This window comes from Oncorhynchus kisutch, linkage group LG3 (assembly GCF_002021735.2).
Source record: "Oncorhynchus kisutch isolate 150728-3 linkage group LG3, Okis_V2, whole genome shotgun sequence".
Lineage (NCBI taxonomy): Eukaryota > Metazoa > Chordata > Actinopteri > Salmoniformes > Salmonidae > Oncorhynchus > Oncorhynchus kisutch.
This window is the reverse complement of record NC_034176.2, coordinates 25,518,145-25,541,367: the sequence shown is the minus strand read 5'-3', so window position 1 is coordinate 25,541,367 and position 23,223 is coordinate 25,518,145. Positions and strand designations below refer to the sequence as shown.

The following is a 23,223-nucleotide window of genomic DNA, read 5'->3' as shown; positions in this document are numbered from 1 at the left end:
TTGTTGTTTTTCCAGCATTTTACAGAAAAGCGATGTAAAACGGTTCATCCTGGGCCAGAGAACTGCACCCCTGGTCAGATAAAATCCCCAAACACATGCACAGCGCAGACTTCCCCATCAGTTTCAATTTCTGTCTCTGTCAACGGGCTACAGGCAAAATGTTTATTTCAAATGAATTGTTTGGGTTTTAGTGAACTGGGACTGGTTTGAGTAAAGGTTAGAAGCTGGAGGCACATTTTGTGATCATACGCACATCCTTAAAAACATAGTTGCTGGGCTAATAAAGAATACTGTTAAAGCTCCCAACTCACCGCTATATTGACAACGTTTCGATCCGAAATGGATCTTCGTTAACTCTAACAAACTGAGTGCTCACAAATACACATTTCACCTCACGTGACCATTGCGGACATGACGCATGGTGGGTGCAAAAACATTTTGTGTAGCTCTAATAATTTAATAACAATGAGATGGGTTTAAATATATATAACATTTATTTAACTAGAAAAGTTAGTTAAGAACAAATTATTTTTTACAATGACGGCCTACCACGGGTAAACCCGGACGATGCTGGGCCAATTGTGCACCGCCCAATGGGACTCCCAATCACGGCCGGATGTGATGCAGCCTGGATTCGAACCACAGACTGTGGTTCCGCCTCTTGCACTGAGATGCAGTGCCTAGACCACTGCGCCACGCGGGAAACCATGTACCATGGGTACATTAAGTCATTTCAGAAAATATTATATATTTACTAAATGACCAAGTGAGTGACCTGGAAGGCAAGACAAATCAAAGTGGCTTATTCATGTAACAAATAGTCTGATATCAAACTCTTGGCTCAGACCTCTAGGAGACGTGGTACACAAACGGTGAATCCGATCCATCAGTTTCAATTTCTACATCTGTCAACCAGCTACAGGCTAAATTGTTTGGGATTAAGTGAACTGGGACTGGGTTGACTAAAGGTTAGAGGCTGGAGGCAGTCAGCACATCCTCTTCACATTCACAGCAGAGAGGAACACACTGCATCTGACAGGGGCTCTGGCCAGACTTTTAGTATTCACATCAGAGTCCTGCAGTCCCTTATATTGCACCAATATCAGGTATACTCTCAGAGGAATAGATTAAGATAAACTGCCACACAACATCACCTGTGTCTCTCAGTATTTATTTATTTTATTGACCCTTTAACTAGGCAAGTCAGTTAAGAACAAATTCTTATTTACAATGACAGCCTACCAAAAGGCAAAAGACCTCCTGTGGGGACAGGGACTGGGATTAAAAATACAAATAAATTAAATAAAAATATAGGACAAAACACACATCACGACAAGAGAGACAACACTACATAAAGAGAGGCCTAAGACAACATAGCATGGCAGCAACACATGACAACACAGCATGCAACATGGTAGCAACAACAACAACATGCTAGCAACATAACATGGAATTCTTCCAATTGCCACATTAGCTCATTATTTAAAATGATTAATGACCAGATTAGTAATAATACAAATGTGCTGTGTTTTATTGCAATGAGAAAGAACAAAAAGTGGCAAATGCTTGCCTACAACAATGTAAAGCTTATTCTACTACTACATTTTGCTTGTATCTTCAAGGTTTACCAACACACATTGCCTAAAGGTGCATTGATGCATTAGGAAAGTGAGGGTGAAAGTAGCTTCAAATGATTGGTGAGGATGATGCAGGGTTGGGAGGAGGGGGACCTTGGCCAGTGCTGAGACACAGACTGCACTGTCCTGGTTAAAAAACACCCAGCGCACAAACTGGCAAAGCTATATGTTTGCCAAGTGTTGGGCACAGTCAGGAACCAGGAACACACATTTGCCCATCTGTCACCAAACACCTTATACCATAGTGCCCCGTGCACAAGCACACATGACCTGAGCTGTGACAAAATAATATCCACCTCAATCAACATTCATGTCCACACCTTATGTTATAGTGAATAACTTAAAACAATCCAACAATAATATAATATCCAGCCCAGTCAGCTGGATGTGTTATGGAAGCAGTATACAGCCAAACCTGTCTAATAGTTACTGACTGACTTGAATTTCCATGCCTGGCACAGCATGGGGATGCAATAAAATCTTCATCAGTAGAGGGAAAGAGAGCCATGTATTAATTTCTAAATACATGACCCTGGAGGGAAATATTGCACAGATTTCCTGTGTGTAGCCAGATCTTACAGATCGTTTATTACATTACAACTGTGAAAATACAGCCACCCTCCTGCATAAACAACACCCCAAACAATTAAAGGAAACATCCATATTTTTGAATAAAGGTTATGAGGCTATTGGTGAAATTTTTAATGTGTTGCTGTACTATTTGCTCAGCACCAGATCAATCATTATTGCACTTTCATAAATAGAGAAGGACATAACGTTTCAAATGAATTCACATTTGATGAATCACAGTGACAGATATACTCTATAAAAACACAGCAAGAAAGCAAATACTGAAACATAAACACCAGGACAAACCCAAATAATTACAATCTTGTATGTTAGACTGAACTTCGCAAGTAAACACTCTGCTGACTTACTGTGGCAGGACCCAATTTATTAACTTGGTGAGTTGACAATCACAATTCTTTTATAATTTCAAAAAGGGCAATACACCCTCAGAAAACAAAAACAAACAAAAAAAGAGTTCCAAAAGCGTTTTTCGGCTGTCCCCATAGGATAAGCCTTTTTGGTTCCTGGAGAACCCTCTGTGGAAACGGTTCTACATGGAACTCAAAAGGGTTCTACCTGGAAGTAAAAGGGTTTCCTATCGTGACAGCCAAATAACCCCTTTAGGTTTTAGATAGCACCTTTTTCCCCTAAGAGTGTAGGAATGGATATTTTAGATTAGAATAGCAAGGAAGTACATTGTATACGTTAAGTTTACAGTAAGGACACCTGATGAAGATAATGTACTATGGGGTAGGAACATAAGTAGGCACTTATGGGCACTTGCTGGAAGCCACACATTTCAGGGCCAATGTGACAGATGGAATGGGTGAATAAGGACAACCAATAAACAAGTATCTCATGGTGGTTCTGTATCAAGGCCATATCCACTCTGCATCATTTTGGAGAGCCAATCTTAAGAGGGAATCCATGCACATTGGGAGACACTACTTTTAACCAAAACATATGAATCTAGATGTGTTGTCTGGTCTACAGGTTCGCTACAACAGCACAATGTTCCAAACCATCAGGACAATGCCTCAGCAGGTGTCATTGAGGACAACATGCATAAAAGCACAATAGAAGGAACTCCCAGTCTGGGCCACCGAGGCTAGTGCTGCTCTCTTTTCTTATGACAGCTTCAGAATGTGGTGGTCAGTGCTAGTCATGACAAAATACAAGAGGCAGTGGACTAGTTTATCTGATGGCCCTGCCATACAGAACACGCCGAATGACATCCGTTCACTGAGGTATATGTTTCAACCCCCTTCTGTCTGACTTCCCATGCTATATAAAAAACTGCTTAGAAGCATACGCAGAGCGCAAATTGCTGTTGTACCAACCTGGGGAAATATATCTATGTTAAATTTAGTGCTTCATAAAAACTGAATCCCCTCTCCTCTTTGAGACTAGACTCCCCACTAGTACATTTATCCGAGTTGTGCTGCTATCCCAGGGGGGCAGCAGGGTTTAGTAAAGCAGCTCTGTTGGTATAATGCCTAATACCCAGCTGTTAATTCAGACTGACAACAGGAAGACATCTAGCCGACTAATGGCAGATGGAACTGGAATCCCAGCTTTATAGAGATAAACTATGCTCACTGTGAGAGAGAGAGAGAGAGAGAGATTCCTGCCTTGACAACAGAGTTCCAATTTGTCAAACACCATATTAGTGCAAAATATCTAAAACACCAGATTCTTACAGTTTGATAACATTTGGTATGTGCTATTGCATAGCATGTGTCGATTCAGAGAGACAAATAATCATGTCTTTATTAACAGTAAGTGAATTACACACTCATTTCTCTTTTCCTGTCAGTTAACATTTCTGGTTAATTAGAACATTGTCTGGGAACTATGATCTCAACGGGGGCAATTATTTTCCCTCCATAATCATGCTGCAGTGTAGGCTGGGTTGAGCACTGTCAGGGTAAAATAAGTCTATTTAGAATGTAAATACTCACTGCTAATATACCAATACCAGGAAAAACATGGAAATAAACCCTAGAGGGTGTTTTTACCCATTTCATTTAATCAAATGCCTTTAATACAACACAATACCCACTGGGCACAAACATCAGGTCAATGTCTATAGTTTTGATTTAAATTTGGTTGAGTTGTCAACTGACGTGAATTCAAAGTGAAATCAACAAAAACATAACACTATATTATTGGATTTAGGTTAACACGTTGGGTGAAAAAAAGAGACGAAATGCTCTCATGTTTATTATTTTTTTTTTAGAAGCTAATCAGTTTCCCACGTTGATTCAACATCACATGGATTTTTGGGGTATAAATGGATGTGGAAACGTTGATTCAACCAGTTTGTGCCCAGTGGATAAATCAAAAATGAATTCATAAAACGTCACTTTGAACTAAACAATTCTGTCTCCATGACTAAGCAAGCATTTCATTGGACGGTGTATACCATGTGTATCCTGTACATACTAATACAACTTGAACTTAAGTGAAAGACATCATACTAGATGAAGTGAAAGAAGAAAGTTCACAAAAGTAGACAATCTGACACAATTTAAGAGCAAACTGACATGATTGAGTATGGCAGCAAAAAAAGCATGTCAAATTTGTTCCTGGATTTAATGGCATTGTTTGGTCTGACCACTTGCTGGCCTAAAATACTTATTAAAATAACTTCTCCACTCATGTATGTTTTATGACAGTATGGCATAAGTAAGATACAGTAGTCTAATGGGTTAACAATCACCCTATATATACAGTGCATACTCTGTCAGATGTGAGATGTAGCAGGTTTCACCTTGAAAGTTCACCAGCCTGGCAACCAGTTTGTTCTCCTCCTCAGGGCCAACGGGAGTTGCTGGCTGCCCAGTCTGATCTCCCTTCATCCAACACAAGGACAGCAGCAGAAATATCATATTAGATTTGTCTCAAGTACTTTCTAAACTGCCAAAACCTTCAACGAGTTTTAAAGGTTTGTCACTTCTAGAAGGGTTTGGCACCAATCAACACCTACAAACAGAGATTAGGGTATATCTTCGCCAATCAACATAATTGGTAATCTAAGATGGGATTGTATGCCTAGACTGCAATATTCTCGTAGAGAAAGTACAGACAACTACAGAATATAAGTTGAAATAAAATCTATTTTAAAAAATAAAATAAAAAATAACTGTCTTATTCAGAGGCCTTCGCATATATTTTTTTATGATTTCATTCTATTAAGTGACAGTCCAATAACATCAAAGGAATATTGGAAAGGGAATTTAATAGCGTGACCTAGATTAATGGAAACTATTTCTATTTCTAATTGAAGTGCATCAAATGATTGTCTTTCAAGTACATTACTGAGGTGCAAGAATTTCATTTTCCACCAATTATACACACAGCTAAATTATATGGTCCAAGGGCTACTTGTTAATAACGCATCAAAAGCACACAAAATTGTTTGTAAAAAAGTGTCCAAATTGATAGAAGAGTGAGAAGCTCAGTATGCTTCACAGCAAACTACTTCCTAAAGCAGTGACGCTTCCAGAAGTAAACCAAAAGGCCAGAGTTGAACTGAATATATTTATATTGGAAACAAACATGGAAAATTAATTGATCCACCACCAACAGAATCCCAACTGAACCCTATAGACCAGAGGCTGCTGAGGGGAGGACGGCTCATAACAATGGACAGAATGGAGTAAATGGAATGGTATCAAACACATTCATGAGTTTGATCATTCATGTGTTTGATACCATTCACTCCATTCCAGCCCTTAGTAGCCTCCACTGCTGTAGAAATCCCACCTAACACGGAACCCAGACGGCTGCGCGTGTGCGCCATCGTGCGCTATCGTCCATAAACGTATTTTGTCCCCCTACACAAAACGCGATCACGACACCCAGTTAAAATATCAAAACAAACGGCATTAATTTGGGGACAGGTCGAAAAGCATTAAACATGTAGATGCCAATCACTATATAAGTTCAAAGATGAAAAAGCCTGGAAGGAGGAGAGATGACTAGAAACGATTCGGTTGGCCGTTTTATGTGTGGATTAATTCGTGGAGCTTGTGCATTTCAGGTAAAATAACAACTCAGAATGTTTATATCCCAGGACAAATTAGCTAGCAACAGCAAGCTAGCTAAATAGGACAAATTAGCTAGCAACTGCAAGCTAACTAGCTAAATTGCCTTACATGTTTAATGCTTTTCGACCTGTCCCCAAATGAATGTCATTGGTTCAGTTTGTTTTGCTATTTTAACCTGCTTGTCTTGATCGCGTTTGGTGTAGGGGTACACAATAAATGTATGCACGATAGTGCACGCGCGCAGCCGTTATGGGTTCCATGTTAGGAGCATTCAGTCCTGCAGTACACCTGCAATGTGACAATAGGCCTTGTCTGCCCTCTAGTGGTACCATATTAAACTTATAAAGAATGCACTCTAACCCACAGAATTTATGATACCACTTGTGTGTGTGAATTTATAAGGTCAGTTTATAGTTTCTGTGAAAATGATAAGGCGAAATTAACAGCCTGTTATTTTTGTTGATTTTACACACCTATTATGCTCCCTTTGAAAGGCATTGGTCTGTCAACAAGTCTTATTCAAAAGCTTCATTACAAATATTGCACACACTGAGAATACAAAACATTAACAGTTTAAATAAGGATTTTTAAGTCTTGAGACATGGATTTTGTATGTCAAATCAAAATCAAATGTATGTGTCACATACACATGGTTAGCAGATGTTAATGCGAGTGTAGCGAAATGCTTGTGCTTCTAGTTCCGACAATGCAGTAATAACCAACGAGTAATCTAACCTAACAATTCCAAAACTACTACCTTATACACACACACACACACACACACACACACACACACACACACACACGTGTAAAGGGATAAAGAATATGTACATAAAGATATATGAATGAGTGATGGTACAGAACGGCATAGGCAAGATGCCGATGGTATCGAGTACAGTATATACATATGAGATGAGTAATGTAGGGTATTAAAACATATTTAGTAGCATCGTTTAAAGTGGCTAGTGATATATTTTACATCAATTTCCATCAATTCCCATTATTAAAGTGGCTGGAGTTGAGTCAGTGTGTTGGCAGCAGCCACTCAATGTTAGTGGTGGCTGTTTAACAGTCTGATGGCCTTAAGATAGAAGCGGTTTTTCAATCTCTCGGTCCCTGCTTTGATGCACCTGTACTGACCTCGCCTTCTGGATGATAGCGGGGTGAACAGGCAGTGGCTCGGGTGGTGTAGGTGTCCTGGAGGGCAGGTAGTTTGCCCCCGGTGATGCGTTGTGCAGACCTCACTACCCTCTGGAGAGCCTTACGGTTGTGGGCGGAGCAGTTGCCGTATCAGGCGGTGATACAGCCCGACAGGATGCTCTCGATTATGCACCTGTAGAAGTTTGAGAGCTTTTGGTGACAAGCCACATTTCTTCAGCCTCCTGAGGTTGAAGAGGCGCTGCTGCGCCTTCTTCACGACACTGTCTGTGTGGGTGGACCAATTCAGTTTGTCCGTGATGTGTACGCCAAGGAACTTAAAACTTACTACACTCTCCACTACTGTCCCATCGATGTGGATAGGTGGGTGCTCCCTCTGTTTCCTGAAGTCCACAATCATCTCCTTTGTTTTGTTGACATTGAGTGTGAGGTTATTTTCCTGACACCACACTCAGAGGGCTCTCACCTCCTCCCTGTAGGCCGTCTCGTCGTTGTTGGTAATCAAGCCTACCACTGTAGTGCCATTCAGAGGGTGAATGGGCAAGACAAAATATTGAAGTGCCTTTGAATGGGTTAATGGTAGTAGGTGCCAGGCTTGTGTCAAGAACTGCAACACTGCTGGGTTTTTCACTCAACAGTTTCCCATGTGTATCAATAGTCGGTGGTGGACCAAAATGCATCCAGCCAACTTGACACAATTGTGGGAAGCAATAGAGTCAACATGGGCCAGCATCCCAGTGGAACGCTTTCAACACCTTGTAGAGTCCATCCCCCGACAAATTGAGGGGTGCAACTCAATATTAGGAAGGTGTTCCTAATGTTTGGTACTAAGTGTATAATGGCATTTCCATGTGCCAACTCTCATGGGATTGAATGGAATTTTCCGACCTACACTACTACCACGTCACAACAGAATACTATACATGAAACAAGCATGGAGTAGGTTTGTGGAAAAATGTACTGTTCTACACTGTAAATTACATCCTTCAGTGACCAATAGAACAAACATCAGTGTTCACCAACCAGCTGGGCTTGCTCTTTTTAACTCAGCCCACATGAAAATCAATAAATGAGGTCTGTCACTTAACTACGGTCCCTGATTTTTTTGTAAACGTGTGTGACACTTCTCCACTTGGCTGGATCCCATCAGACTCAGTCCAATTGATTGTCAAACAGATGTCATCTGAAATTAAGGGTATAAACTTAACAAGCAATGTTCTACATTCCTCCCTCACACTATGCTGTCTGAATAGCGGTTTGAGAGGACCCAGCTGGCCTTCATGGCAGAGCAGTGCTCCAGCCCCTGTGCCTGTCCCCCAACACTGTAGGATGTCACAGTTGGGCCAAGACACCTTATCAATCGGAATGGTGGGGTGGAGGGACAATAAAACTACTATAGTTTGACATTCTCCCTCCACCCACTATATCCCTCTGATTGTTCCTCATTACCAGGGGATGAACATTGCAGGCAAATGTGGAGAGAGGGAGAAAACTTCATTGTAAGCCCTTGGGTCTCAGTTTGTGGATGGGGCTCGGTGTGAAACAGACAGTCCAGCTCCCTTGGGTGCCACCACAGCTTGTCAAAGAAGGGATGTGCCAGGTAAACGCCTGCTTGGGTTTCTCCACCTTAGAACTTTCTAAGAGACAATTTGAAATATTATTAGACCTGACATGTCCTCATAAGCTAATGGGCCATAATTTCTACCGGTCTTCCACCAGCTGTTTGGCTGTGATGGAGTGTTGTAGTCTGGGAAGGTGGAGGAGATGGTTCCTCCTGCAGTCTCACCTCTCAGTCTTACAGTGGTGGTCAGGCCAGAGGTCAAGACACACATCACACCTCTAATCATTCTGGAGAATGACCAGATCTATCTCCGCTCAGTTGCAGTTAATAAACTCTCCTCCCCAGTTTATTTGATTCTCAAAGTACCTCACATTCCTGACCTTGCCAGTGAATGCCACTCAGGTTCACATTGCCAACAGGGCACCTGTCTTCACTCACCTGGGTGAGTATCTGGGGTGACCGTGGGTGGTTTTAAATGCCGCTCCCCCCCCCCCCCCCCAGTAACTGAAAGGTTGCAAGATCAAATCCCCGAGCTGACAAGGTAAACATCTGTCGTTCTGTCCCTGAACAAGGCAGTTAACCCACTGTTCCTAAGCAGTCATTGAAAATTATAATTTGTTCTTAACTGACTTGCCTAGTTAAATAAAAAGGTAAAATAAAAAAATAAGTCACTTTGGATAAAGTTTCATAGTGCTGTGCTGCCTTTGATGTACAAATTATTTTTGACATAAGAGTTGTAATGTCAAACATGAGACGTACGATTAAACAATCATTTTTTGTTTGTGGTAATAGATCATTTTTCCAAAATAAAAGGAGGACACTGAACTGACCTCCAGGACCAACATCCTGCTGGACTCTCCGGTCTCCTGGAAACAGTGTTGCTCACTTACAGCAGTCAGAAGACCTCCAAGAAGAGTAACCACTCATCACCAGGGTATGACGGTACGGAGCGGCCATGGGCTGAAACAGAAGGTATATTTCAATCATGCTGTTACACAGTGATAGAAGAAAAGATTTGGTAGAATGACATGCGAAATTTCAAATAACATGATTTGGTTCATTTAAGACATACCCATATGCCTCTCAGTGTTGCTCCCATAGACTGATGTCCAGCTGTTTGCTCCCAGCAGAGTCATTGAGAATCCAACGATGACCTCAGCTTTGGGCCGTCTCACCTTTCAAGTGCTCATCAATGCCCCTCCCTCAGTAAAGATCAGGATCCAGCCTCTGCACATGGGCCCCATGGACAACAGCACAGCAGCCCACCTTCATTATGGTGAGGGAAGAGGGAGACAGTTTGCATTGAAATATTGAAGAATCAAAACAGAACTATCTAGTTGAGTGTAAATTAAACAATGAACCTTCATCTTGACATGTATGTCATTGTAAAAAACATGATGTCTCCAATACCATCTGCATTACATACGAGATGTAGATGTCTTGAAGACCAACATGTTCAAGGGCCAACAGCTCTTTCACTAGCGCTCAGCTGGAAACATGGTGGCGATAGAATTCCATGGCAAGTACCTGTATAGCAAGGGTAGCTTCCGAGCAAAATACTCATTTGTGGAGCCTTGATCTGTGGCTTGCCTATTATACAGTATTTAATGACATTTAGGCAGTTACTGGAGGACAGTTTTTCCTTAGTTTAATCATTTGTCAGGTTTTGTAACATTAAAATAAATACTCAAAGTGTAAATGATTATCATTACAGCAGTCTTTGGTTTAGTTTTTTTTAGTTGTATAGAACACATTTACCAATGTGAATCACAGCAGAACCACTCAGCAAGTCATTATTATGGCTCATCTGGTATAGTATGGCACACAATTTCATTTCTTAAATAACTTAACTGTTGAACTGATTATTTTTTAAATATGAAATTTTACCCAAGTATGTAGGTAAACAAACTGTATAAATGCATGTAAAAACCACCAGAATAATATTTAAGACAGCACCAACATGTGTAGACTTAAAAATAAAAAATAAACATTTTTTTAAAACATAATATAGTCACCATGATCTGGTGTGGATCTTTCTTTAACATAAGGTGCCAACTATCTGGAAATGGACAAACCCATATCATTACACATGAAATGTATTACTTTCCATCAGTCATACTCACTTTTCACTGAAGTACAGATATAGTCTCCTGGGTATAACAGGACTTTCCTTCCCACACATATCAAGTCTACCTGAAGGGCCCAAAAGCTTTCCAAGGCCCACCTAAATCAGTGCAAAGTGCTTCTCCTCTCTCCATGTTACAGCACTAGATATACCAAGGTGGCTTTAGTTTCTCCCACTACATCCAGCACAGGTTCAGTCCCACACAGCCCTACAGAGGAGCCATGTCCCCTGTGGGGTTTCACTGCTTAGCATTAGCTGTTTCCTCCAGCAGAGACCTCATGTCTCTCAGAGCCTTCTTCACACCCCGGCCAAAGTTGGCAGCATGTGTCTCTTCACAGCTGTTGAAGGCTGTAATGGCAATGTTGATGTGGTCAGCCATGGGGTTGTAACACACTCCATAGCCATCCGGCACCATTGGACCGAAGCACATCACACAGTCCGTCTTAGCACCAGCCTGAAGGAGGGAAAAATGACATTTTAGGCATTAGCATTTACAAATGCGGTCTAAACTTTATCATTGTCTAATAAACTAAAATTAGTACCAAACCTTACAAAGTACTTTTATTTACAATGTTTTTAGTCATGTTACCACTGGCTACAGGTCTGCAACTTGTCCTCTTATGTGTTGCATTTTGGGATGCTTAATATCTCACATAAACAGCTTGCATACCTGGCTGGTGGAGAGATTGGGATGCTCAGCCACAGCATAGGCTGTGTCCATGAATATCTCTGGCATGGAAGTCAGTTCTTCAATCGCCTGCAACTTTAGGCCAAGGAGATGTCTGTCTATGGCCTGGCCATGAATTGCCTACTCAGTAACGGACATACATAAAAGCACAAAATAAATGTACATTGCAGTGGGTGGGGACAAGCATGTGTTATTACAGTAACTGTAGATTTCCATCAAAAACTGATCCAGAGTTCCAGTCCTCACCATATGAGTATATTCTCTGTGGGCTTGGCATGCTTTGTCCAATAGAAAAACCTTCTCTGCATTCTGTCAACATATAGTAAAACTTACATTATTGCAGTACAGTAACAGTCCGTGGTTAGTGTCTATTTACTGTCAACATCCAGGTTTCAGAGTTGACTCACCGGTTTAGCTGGGTGCTCCATCGCCTGGACAAATTTGAGTGACTCGTTGGAGCAGGAGCGGATGGTGTCTGTTCGACCAAGTGCAAACATACGCAAGGACGCACTCTCATAGGTAGAACAGCACATCTTATACATTCTGAAACATGAAAGATCATTAAGTCTCAAATGTGGCAAAGTGACAGGTTAAGGTAACCCAACTGCTGTTTCAGATGCTGTTTTTTTATAGTAGAAATGTAATGAAACCCACCTGAAGTAGGCAAGCTGTAGAGCCATTTGTATAAAGGCATCTGGACTCAACTTGTGTGCCCTTGGAACATTTCTCCCATAGTCAGAAAAGAAGACCACGTTCACATCCAAGTCATGTGACATTCTGGGGTTTTAAAAAAAAGTCAGCCAAAGGGTGAGAAACACTTCAAACATGTTTGATTAGAAACTGCTAGGAAAACCGAAACAGAATCTACTTACATGTTCATATTCTGCTTGGCCGACTCAATATCCTTCTTCACCTCAGGTGTGATGTTGAAACGCAGTTTGGGAGGCATGGGCAGAGGGGTCATGGGAGTGCGTACTACCTCCATCCTCCTCCTGTTTAAACACAAAACAAAGGGCCAATCAGTTGTTGAAACAATAATAAAGCCCCGCCACTGTTTCGGTAATAAGCTGAGGGATTGGGCTAGAGAAATGTAATCACTCAAATTCATGGAAAGAGCTATGGATGCACGGGCTGACCATCCATGATAAAAAAAAATCTTCGTTTTGACCAAGTTGAGGCTATACAGTGTGTTTCCCTATACTTTGTTTACAAACATTGGAGCAAAACAAGCTTAAATTATGACAGTTGAACTAAGCTCATGAGGAATTTACAAGAATAAATATACAGTGGGGCAAAAAAGTATTTAGTCAGCCACCAATTGTGCAAGTTCTCCCACTTAAAAAGATGAGAGAGGCGCTGTAATTTTCATCATAGGGACACTTCAACTATGACAGACAAAATCAGAAGAAAAAAAAATCCAGAAAATCACATTGTAGGATTTTTAATGAATGCATTTGCAAATTATGGTGGAAAATAAGTATTTGGTCACCTACAAACAAGCAAGATTTCTGGCACTCACAGACCTGTAAGAGGCTCCTCTGTCCTCCACTCGTTACCTGTATTAATGGCACCTGTTTGAAATTGTTATCAGTATAAAAGACACCTGTCCACAAGCTCAAACAGTCACACTCCAAACTCCACTATGGCCAAGACCAAAGAGCTGTCAAAGGACACCAGAAACAAAATTGTAGACCTGCACCAGGCTGGGAAGACTGAATCTGCAATAGGTAAGCAGCTTGGTTTGAAGAAATCAACTGTGGGAACAATTATTAGGAAATGGAAGACATACAAGACCACTGATAATCTCCCTCGATCTGGAACTCCACGCAAGATCTCACCCCGTGGGGTCAAAATTATCACAAGAACGGTGAGCAAAAATCCCAGAACCACACGGAGGGACCTAGTGAATGACCTGCAGAGAGCTGGGACCAAAGTAACAAAGCCTACCATCAGTAACACACTACACCGCCAGGGACTCAAATCCTGCAGTGCCAGACGTGTCCCTCTGCTTAAGCCAGTACATGTCCAGGCCAGTCTGAAGTTTGCTAGAGAGCATTTGGATGATCCAGAAGAAGATTGGGAGAATGTCATATGGTCAGATGAAACCAAAATATAACTTTTTGGTAAAAACTCAACTCGTCGTGTTTGGAGGACAAAGAATGCTGAGTTGCATCCAAAGAACACCATACCTACTGTGAAGCATGGGGGTGGAAACATCATGCTTTGGGGCTGTTTTTCTGCAAAGGGACCAGGATGACTGATCCGTGTAAAGGAAAGAATGAATGGGGCCATGTATCGTGAGATTTTGAGTGAAAACCTCCTTCCATAAGCAAGAGCATTGAAGATGAAACGTGGCTGTGTCTTTCAGCATGACAATGATCCCAAACACACCGCCCAGCCAACGAAGGAGTGGCTTCGTAAGAAGCATTTCAATGTCCTGGAGTGGCCTAGCCAGTCTCCAGATCTCCACCCCATAGAACATCTTTGGAGGGAGTTGAAAGTCCATGTTGCCCAGCAACAGCCCCAAAACATCACTGCTCTAGAGGAGATCTACATGGAGGAATGGGCCAAAATACCAGCAACAGTGTGTGAAAACCTTGTGAAGACTTACAGAAAACGTTTGACCTCTGTCATTGCCAACAAAGGGTATATAACAAAGTATTGAGATAAACTTTTGTTATTGACCAAATACTCATTTTCCACCATAATTTGCAAATAAATTAATAAAAAATCCTACAATGTGATTTTCTGGATTTGTTTCCCTCATTTTGTGTACCTATGATGAAAATTACAGGCCTCTCATATTTTTAAGTGGGAGAACTTGCACAATTGGTGGCTGACTAAATACTTTTTTGCTCCACTGTACATATCATTCATTTGTAAGTCAAAAAATGGATGTAGCAACTGCTGTGGTCATGGTCACAGCCTGGTCATGGTCAGCAAGCCAGGGTCATGGTCAGTAAGCCAGGGTCATGGTCAGTAAGCCAGGTCATGGTCAGTATGCCAGGGTCAGTAGATCATGGTCAGTAGGCCAGGATCATGGTCAGTAGGCCAGGGTCACGGTCACAGCCTGGTCATGGTCAGTAGGACAGGGTCATGGTCACAGCCTGGTCATGGTCAGTAGGCCAGGATCAGTGGTCACAGCCTGGTCATGGTCAGTAGGCTTCAAATGGTAGTTAAGAGTTTTTAAAAGGATGAGGCACTATCTGAACATGACACACTGGAAATCTTCAAAATGCTTGCTATGCTCAGGCACAATGCACCTGATACCGTTTGGAAAATATCCATTGCAGCCAGCAATCTGTGCCAAAGTTCTTCTCTAAAGTACACAGTACCCACAGAAATACTGTGTACCATTAATTAATTAATTAAATATATTCTGTAATGCCTTACATGTACTCAACCACATGGTCCACCAAGAACACAATGGGTGGGCCTTCAGCTGGGGCATGCTCATACACCAGACCACATGTACCATCTTCACCCACAATAAACTGGGGATTAAATAACAAACATTATAAAAAATGTCAAGAGACTTGTGAATTAAAATATGAAGCACAATATCTAGGAGGATGCAACCTTTGTTCTATAGTTCTAATCTCAGAGCTCACCTGTAACGTCTTATCAAACCAGCGGTTGCCACTGTTCCAGCGACTCCCTCCACCATGTAGCATCTGGGCAGCGACCCGACTCTGGTACCGCTGCTCAGACATCTGTGGCATGGGGGCGTCTAGACACACCGTGAATATGCTCTTCTGGATAGCACGGACTGACTCCTTATTTGTCTTGTCTAGGGGGAAAAAACGACAATAAGCAACCCAACAAGGACCTAGAGGAAATCATTGACCAACAGCTCTAAAACAGTGTGTCCAAAGGGATAGGTTGCTTCCAGTTACTCTTACGTTATGGCTCAAGAATGGCTTTTGTATATTTGGTGAGTCACCCAATATGCTCCTCTGAGCCCTCACTGTCAAAGTGATGTCCCCCCTCCATTGCCACACCTTTGATGAGGTTGTTGTAGGCTTTGCCCCAGGTGTTGCGGTGCTGGGAGGTCAGGATGCCGATAGGCTCCTTGTTGCTCTGCAGGGACGAGTTCCAGACCTTCTCCAGTTGCATGTAGATCTGGTCCACCGTCAGTGGGGAGCCATCGCTGTTATACATATCCAGGATAAAGAACTAAGGCCAGAGGGAGAAGGCCAATCAGCATTTGAGATTTGGTTAAGTGGGTTACAGCCAAGAAACTAACAATACAACAACGTGATTGATCTCCTCTGTGTAGCAACATAAAGCAGCAGCAAAGAGAGCAAAGCTCTAGTTTACCTGGAAGTTATGGACCACAGTGATGTGAGTAGGGGCCACTTTCCCGACAGCGTGGTTGACCACAGTGTCTCTCTTTGGTCCAGGGATACGACAGGAGGACAGGATCTGGTAGTACTGGTCCATACACAGAGGCTTCCCACCCAAATACTCAATAGGCAACGTCTCACTAAGACACAGAGTTAGAGTCAGCCGGGGTGACGAACACGTTAGATGTACAGGTTACTGCCAAAATAAAGGAAACACCAACATAAGGTGTCTTAATGGGCCATTACGAGCCAGAAAAGCTTCAATGCACCTTGGCATAGATTCTACAAGTGTCTGGAACTCTATTGGAGGGATGCGACAATTCTTATAGAAGAAATTTGATAATTTGGTGTTTTGCTGATGGTAGTGGAAAACGCTGTCTCAGGCACCACTCCAGAAGTGTTCAATTGGGAGATCTGGTGACTGAGACGGCCATGGCAAATTACTTAGATCGTTTTCATGCTCATCCAACCATTCAGTGACCACTCGTCCCATGTGGATGGCGGGCATTGTCATCCTATGGGGGCGTAGCCATGGGTAGCTAAAATAATTGTCTGCCCTGCATTTTTATACATGACCCCAAGCATAATAGGATGTTAATTGCTTAATTAACTCAGGACACATCTGTGTGGGAGGACCTGCTTTCAATATACTTTGTATCCCTCATTTACTCAAGAGTTTCCATTATTTTGGCAGTTAACTGTATATCATTAAAATAGATAATATTACTAACCTGTCAATCATTTTTTTGAAGTCCAAAACCCCTGCAATCAATTTTGCAGCAAACCTGAGCAGAAAACAATGTTGAATTAATAATGAAACCATATATGGTATTTCTTCATCCAACTGACACTCAGTCTTTCACCGCTCCCCATCTCATGTTCTATTCACATAATCTACTCCGATACACTTTAGTGCACTATTTTGTTTTCCATAGCCTCATATCTAGTCTAGTGGTTAAGAGTGTTGGGCCAGTATACGAAAGGTCACTGGTTCGAAAACCCGAGGCGACTAGGTGAAAAATCTGTCGATGTGCCTGCCCTTAAGCAAGTCATTTAACCATAATATGCTTCAGGGGCGCCATGCTGCTATGGCTGACTTTGTAAACAACACATTTCACTGCATCTATCCAGTGTATGTGACAATAAAAATGTATTATTTATTTTACTATATTATTTATATTATTTTATCTCCAACCAGACTTGCTTACGTCAGACTCAGGACCACGATTATTATAAGAAACATCTGTCTATTTTGATTCTATATCTCCGTATTTCATGAACTGTCTGTGTCACTCTAGTCTAGTGGCTAAGATGGTGTACAGTATATTGTTGAATAATTGGCTTTTCATATGAGCATTGGAGTCTGCTCTAGTATCCTCTTCTAGCCTACTGTATAAGTTTGGAACTGTCCGTAATATCGAAGCAGTACCACATAGCGGCAAATATTTTGCACGAATGGTCCAGCTGAAGCGAACTCAATGGCAGCACACTCTTACACCCATGTGTGCGTGCTCTCTCTATAGTACATTCACTGACACGTTTTGCTCAACAAAAAGCCACGTAAAACCACAATGTTGACTGCGTACCTTATGGATCACGGTGGTCCAAAAAAGCTGAGCAATGTTTTGAACAGTGAATGTGCCTAAAATAGCCAGCACGGAGGGGAAGTCTGTCTAAAGGTCATTATGAAACTCAAGCCTATTCTCAAGTTCACAAGAGCTATGGTGTAATACAACACTAAAGACAATCACTTTCTACTAACTTGCTTTTTAAGAAGCAGTAGGCCTATAAAACTTGCTTTTCATTGATGTGTAGGACAGCCATAAAGACCTTTCAGTGATGGAGGACTAATGGAGGGAAGGCATCTCAACTGTCTCGTCACAATGGCTGGTTTTAGTACAGTGGTCTCAGACGCGCATGGTTCCTTGTTGCTCACCTCATTTGTCCTTGACGATCTTGGAAGGTCATGCGGGGCAGGGCCACCCCTGGGCTGGAATAGACTGCCACAGGCATCCGGGAATCCAGATAGGCTGACTGCATCCACCACTCTGTGAGCTACATAAACAGCAACGACAATGCTATAGTCCACCAAACATCAGATAATTTTCTCCTAAACACATTCACAGGTTGTGACATATGCAAGGGAGTAAACCTATGGGTGAATGTTAAATGTAATCTCGAAAAGTGCAGGAAATGGATGGAATTAACATCACATTTACGTAATTGCATAATGGATGTAATACAGGGATCTTTTCCTGCCAATCAACACAGATCTTTAGCTGCCTGTATCCCTCCAAGGACTTATTGTACTCTTCTTTCAACCTCTATGGGCCATGCACTGCCCTAACACATAAACCTCTTCTTTATGTGACCTTCTCTGTTCAACTACAGTATGTACCAACCCAATTTCCTTTGTTGCTGGCTCTGCGCTCCAGGCTTCTCTGCAACCTGTCTCCCACCCCACCAGGAATGAGGAACTCCTTGACCAGCTTGCGTGTGTGATCCAGCTCCTCCTCACTGAGCAGGGGCTCCAGCATCAACAGGTAGCGCTCAAATGTCTGCCTCAGTGGAGGCACTGGCAGCTTAGGCAAATTATCCTGGTGGTGCGAAGACCTCTCTGGGAGGATAGTCACTGACACTGGCTTGACCAGGTGATATGGCTTCACCAAGCCTGACCTTAGCTAAAAAAAAAAAAAAATCTGTCTTTGCATTTCTAATAAATAATTTGTTCTGCAATCAATATGACATAATCCAATACATGTCTAGGATGATATGTTGTGTCTTAAAGTATCTAAAATAGTAATATCCACAGTTGATAATCCCATTGGCATATAAAATATATCAACAATGTTGGTTGACAACCACAGAGCTTATTTATAGGCCTATATTTGCCAGCAACTATCAACACCATGACAGAGTGCCATTGCAACAGAAACCATAACATAATAAAAACAGACAAAACTATGATTAACAAAGTGATTAACATTTATTTACATTCGTTTCCATGTAAAAAGGTGTGATCAAAATAATCCTATTTCATGAATCCAAAAACCTTTTGAAATAATAGATTGTTAGAACACTGTATGATCTAATTTTATGACAGAAACTTGAGACCAAAACAGATCTATCAAGTTTAGTATGTTGTTAGGACTATTTGTTTGGACTGTGCTTGGCTGTCAAGTTTCCTGATCGCTTTTTAAAGTTAGAATATAAATAGCCAGTTCTGCTACAGTGCGTGAACACTTGCAATGAACATGCACAACATCTAAAAAGCAATCTGTTGGCTATTTAAAATTGTATGATAGTTTAACCCACTCTGATATAGACAACCATTAAACCTTGAAACAGACGGCTATCCATGTTGTAACCTAATATAGAGACTCGAGTGGTAGCTACAATGGGGTAAATGCTAATTTGATATGATTTTCGTGGAGAAATTCGGAGTGGCCTGACTTCACATTTTAGGCTACAATTATAACAGTTGCCTAACCTGGTGCCCCACCCTCATTTACAACAGTAATAGTGAACGCGCTGCTCTTACTTATGGGCGCACAACTGCGCACTCATGAATTAGGTTATAAAAACGTTTGACTCACCACTGCTCTCACAAGAAGACCCAGCATTTTTTCATAGAAATGGCCCCGCAAAAAGGCTTTGCTTGTTGTTGTTTTTTTTTGTTTATTTAAACACCTCGAACTGTCATTTAATTCCTCAAGGACGTAGCCTACGCATGGCGTTTGTTACTCAAAAGTATCGGTGTTCTCCGCAGCCCCCGTCCTTAAATCGAACCTATGGCTAGAGCTGGGTTGTAATCATTACTCCAATTCTGTTGCAAAACGTTTCGTCTGATTTTGCAACAGAAACAGTCTACTCCAAAAGGAAAGCGTAAACGATAGTTTCTATTGGACAAATTCAAGTAGGTCCCTCCCCGTTTCCGTTGTTAAACGGCAAAAGGTTTCCTTAATGAATACATCCTTGGAGAGGGCTAAATTGTTGCCTTTTTCAATCTGCCTTCGCTATCTGGAATCCTTGGGAGGTCCGTACCCCTCATTAAAGGAGAAGGCACAGATAAATGTGAAGCATCCGGCTGGCGTTTTCCACTCACTACCAAATATGGTGATGAGAGGAAGCCAAGTGGGAGAAGATGAAGCGAGATGGATTTGGCCGAAGTTCTGCACATTTTTCTCATCGATGAAACATTTCATCTCCATACAGTTTGTTACCTAAATTAAAATCTCTCTTAAAAAAATAAAACAAGATAGACTGCTTTTTGTAGACTTTACCCTTTGCCAACGTTTCTAAAAATGGCGTTGTTTAGAAAGAGCGCAAAGGCGAATTGAGTTATTACACACGCGCACTAAACAGAGTAGGCGTTCCTTAACGGAAATATGCAAATAAATGTATTCTTCAGTTACAAAAAAATTATAGTCCCTTGCTTTGTAGAGTGCCATAATTAAGTATGATGGCACAGAAATAGTGTAAGACATCATTACACAATAAATGTACTTGGTCTACAGGCCTAATTAAAACAGCCTATACTGGTCTATGAAATGCATAACACACCTGCTAATTTTCTTATAATTTCACGGGAGTTATCAAAATGTATTTGGCAATAAATTGGTGTAGTTCTTTTCCATCACCGCATGGTGGAGCTGGTTCTGCATCACACATTTGAGCAAGGCATGCAAGGCACATGAAGGCAACAACTTGGTGCAGGAGAAAACACTATATCCAATGAATTACATATACACACTAGAAAACATTTTGGATGCGCTGTGTTGAAGCCACTGTGCCTCCATCTTGGCACTCCCCCACCAGTGTAAAGAAAAACATTTTGGAAGCTATATAAATGCATTTTTTGCCCACATTCGATTGCTACATGTATTTTATTACAGACACCTTAATGTAAGATACACATTCAAAATGTAAAAAAGATGTTTTTTTTAAATCCTTAAAGTATATTTTTTTGGACATTACTAATGTTACTGTCCCCAATAAAACGACACAAATACTTACATACATTTAATTGTTCCCTTGAAACATTTAAATGAAATGCTGTGAAATTCCATTCATTGCTACCAAGGACTGCACGTACTGGGGAATGCCAATATGGCCGGCCCGTGGCTTCATAGCCTCTAAATGGCCAATAGGCATACATAGCATCAGCAATCCATGGTTAGCATAGGTCATCGCACATATTGCGCGAGCCCTCTCCCCAAAGTACAATTTAAATTGAGCTCAACAGCTTTTAAATTGAAAAAGAGCAGAACAGTGTTAAGTATATCAATTATGTATTTTTTTTGAGACCACCAATGGTTTGTAGAAAAATGTAAAGTGTGTCAATCAAAAAGCCTCAATTGCTCTAGTCCATGCACCGCTGCCCGCCAGTGCTTGTTTACAACAGTTTGTTTGTCCGTTTACTACCTGTTCCACGTCCGTTTGCCAGTTCAACAGCTCAGTAAACCCCGAGCCTAACACTGACATGAGGTTGGAGATGTTCGGTGTGTCCAGTTGTTCAGAATTACAACAAGAAACGTCATCAGATCTAATGCGTTTGCATGACATGGGCACAAAGTCTGACAGATAATCGGAATCAGAAGCATCACTTGAATCCATTTTTCGTTTCTTATGAGAACTTTGCGGGCCCTGACCATGTTGTTTTAATGACACGCAGTAGTCTGGGGGGAGATATCCATTCTCGACAGTAGTCACCACATGTGTGTCCAAGTCCAATACAGTCTTTTGGTTGTGTGTGTTTGAGACAGGAATGTCCTGGTTGGCTGTGTAAGGTTCCGCATAACAGTCCCAGCAGACCCCCGAGGACTTGAGGTTAGGGTCACATTGATAGACAGGAGCCATGAAACAGGCAGGTGCCGTTTGGATGTGCGCATCGGGCACCATTGCTGGGTGGCAAGCCGATTGTGGCGCTGCGCAGTGGTAAGTGTCCAACACATCCCCTGTGTAGTTGCAGCAAAACTCACCAGCTAGATCCTCACAGTTCCCGGTCATTTCAAAAGAGTCCTGCTTTTCATCACAGACAGTCCTCATCTCTCCGTTCTGCTGTAGGCAGCTATAAATTTCTGCAAACTCCATGCTCAAGTAAAAATCTCTAGCGTTTTTCAGGACATATGTGACCAGCAAGTTCTTGTGGAGCTTGATACCTCCTCTCTGCGTTCTGGAGTTATGCATTTTCCGCAAAGAAATAGAGATCAAATTCTGTGCGTCAACTGCACACGCCATGATAATAAACGTACACTTCTATTTGTTACCTACTCTAGTGAATAAAATAGACTGTCTTCTGGACCTAAAAATATAAGTAATTTGCCTATTATAGAAGTAAATTCGTGGAGAAAATCTGAACATGCTTTCTCATGCTTTCTGGGTAGGGGCATGGATTTACGCCCATTTTTGCTGTGAACAATTTAAAGACATCTCACATAGGTTCCTCCCAATCACGGGTTCCACCAACGAAACCCCGGCGTTGTCAAAGACTGACCTTTTTTCCTCGGCTTATAGTTTGTACTGGCCAATAAGGGAGAGGCGGTTCTTCGCTACCATTCAAATATATGTGTGCCAAAAGCGTACCAAGATACACAATTGCGCATTACGTATAAGTAGGCCTTCATTTCTCCCCAATTATAAAACGTGGAAACTAGTTGTACTGCTGGTATTGCTATTTATTTAGTACATCTTCAAACATTTAAATTAATTAAATTACTTACCATTTCAACTCATCACACACTCACACAGACACACACACACACACACACACACACACACACACACACACACACACACACACACACACACACACACACACACACAGACAGACAGGTTGGGGATGAATCAGTTAATCTGCACCTGGAGGTGATGTCATAAAGTCCCAGTGATTCACGGAAACCTCTCTGTCACTAAGCATTTATGTCTGGTTGGGAATGCTCCCTGTTGATAGACTAATCAGTCAACTGAACTGCACATCTGCTGGTAGTAGACAGATGGCTGACATCATACAGCACACCTGCACATGGTGTTCATGTTCTGCCAAATAGGTTACAGTAATAGAGGTAGGCCTAACCACTCAGGTAA

General features: G+C 41.7%; 3 protein-coding genes and 1 long non-coding RNA gene across 5 annotated transcripts in view; 1 reads left to right on the top strand and 3 right to left on the bottom strand.

Annotated features, from left to right (window-relative positions):
* Positions 1-409, bottom strand: part of ncs1b (neuronal calcium sensor 1b) — a 38,558-nt gene extending 38,149 nt beyond the window's left edge. The window contains exon 1 of the mRNA XM_020471052.2: positions 312-409. The gene's annotated coding sequence lies outside the window, so the exon portion shown is untranslated. The remainder of the gene's footprint in view (positions 1-311) is intronic.
* Positions 410-3,959: 3,550 nt separating this feature from the next.
* LOC109878836 (carnitine O-acetyltransferase-like) lies at positions 3,960-20,443 on the bottom strand. 2 transcript variants are annotated; one of them, XR_004208681.1, is made up of 16 exons: positions 19,734-20,443; positions 18,540-18,818; positions 18,074-18,192; positions 16,869-16,922; positions 16,112-16,277; positions 15,793-15,967; positions 15,403-15,581; positions 15,185-15,285; positions 12,664-12,783; positions 12,446-12,568; positions 12,199-12,334; positions 12,038-12,100; positions 11,774-11,911; positions 10,051-11,557; positions 9,809-9,938; positions 3,960-5,062 (listed from the first exon to the last, which is right to left on the bottom strand). XR_004208681.1 is itself a non-coding variant. In XM_020471040.2 (14 exons), the coding sequence occupies exons 1-14, from the start codon at positions 19,758-19,760 to the stop codon at positions 11,342-11,344; spliced, it is 1,896 nt and encodes a 631-aa protein (XP_020326629.1). In that variant the 5' UTR covers positions 19,761-20,438; the 3' UTR covers positions 10,604-11,341. The 2 variants fall into 2 exon arrangements, 1 of the variants encoding a protein (XP_020326629.1); XM_020471040.2 differs by lacking the exons at positions 3,960-5,062; positions 9,809-9,938 and having other exon boundaries at positions 10,604-11,557; positions 19,734-20,438.
* Positions 5,995-10,974, top strand: LOC109878856 (uncharacterized). The gene is made up of 2 exons (XR_004208683.1): positions 5,995-9,950; positions 10,109-10,974. It is a non-coding gene; the product is annotated as an uncharacterized LOC109878856 (long non-coding RNA).
* Positions 19,819-22,544, bottom strand: LOC109871877 (immediate early response gene 5-like protein). The gene has a single exon (XM_020462894.2). The coding sequence runs from the start codon at positions 22,375-22,377 to the stop codon at positions 21,481-21,483; it is 897 nt and encodes a 298-aa protein (XP_020318483.1). The 5' UTR covers positions 22,378-22,544; the 3' UTR covers positions 19,819-21,480.
* Between the last annotated feature and the right edge of the window lie 679 nt (positions 22,545-23,223).

Bases quoted from the DNA above. Each gene is read 5' to 3' on its own strand.
- LOC109878836 (XM_020471040.2), bottom strand. From the start codon at position 19,760: ATGCTGGGTCTTCTTGTGAGAGCAGTG. The intron at 15,968-16,111 runs GTAAACTAGAGC...CTCTGGCCTTAG, and splicing joins CTGTGGTCCATAACTTCCAG to TTCTTTATCCTGGATATGTA. The intron at 11,912-12,037 runs GTGAGGACTGGA...GTTACTGAGTAG, and splicing joins ACAGAGAATATACTCATATG to GCAATTCATGGCCAGGCCAT.
- LOC109871877 (XM_020462894.2), bottom strand. From the start codon at position 22,377: ATGGCGTGTGCAGTTGACGCACAGAATTTGATCTCTATTTCTTTGCGG.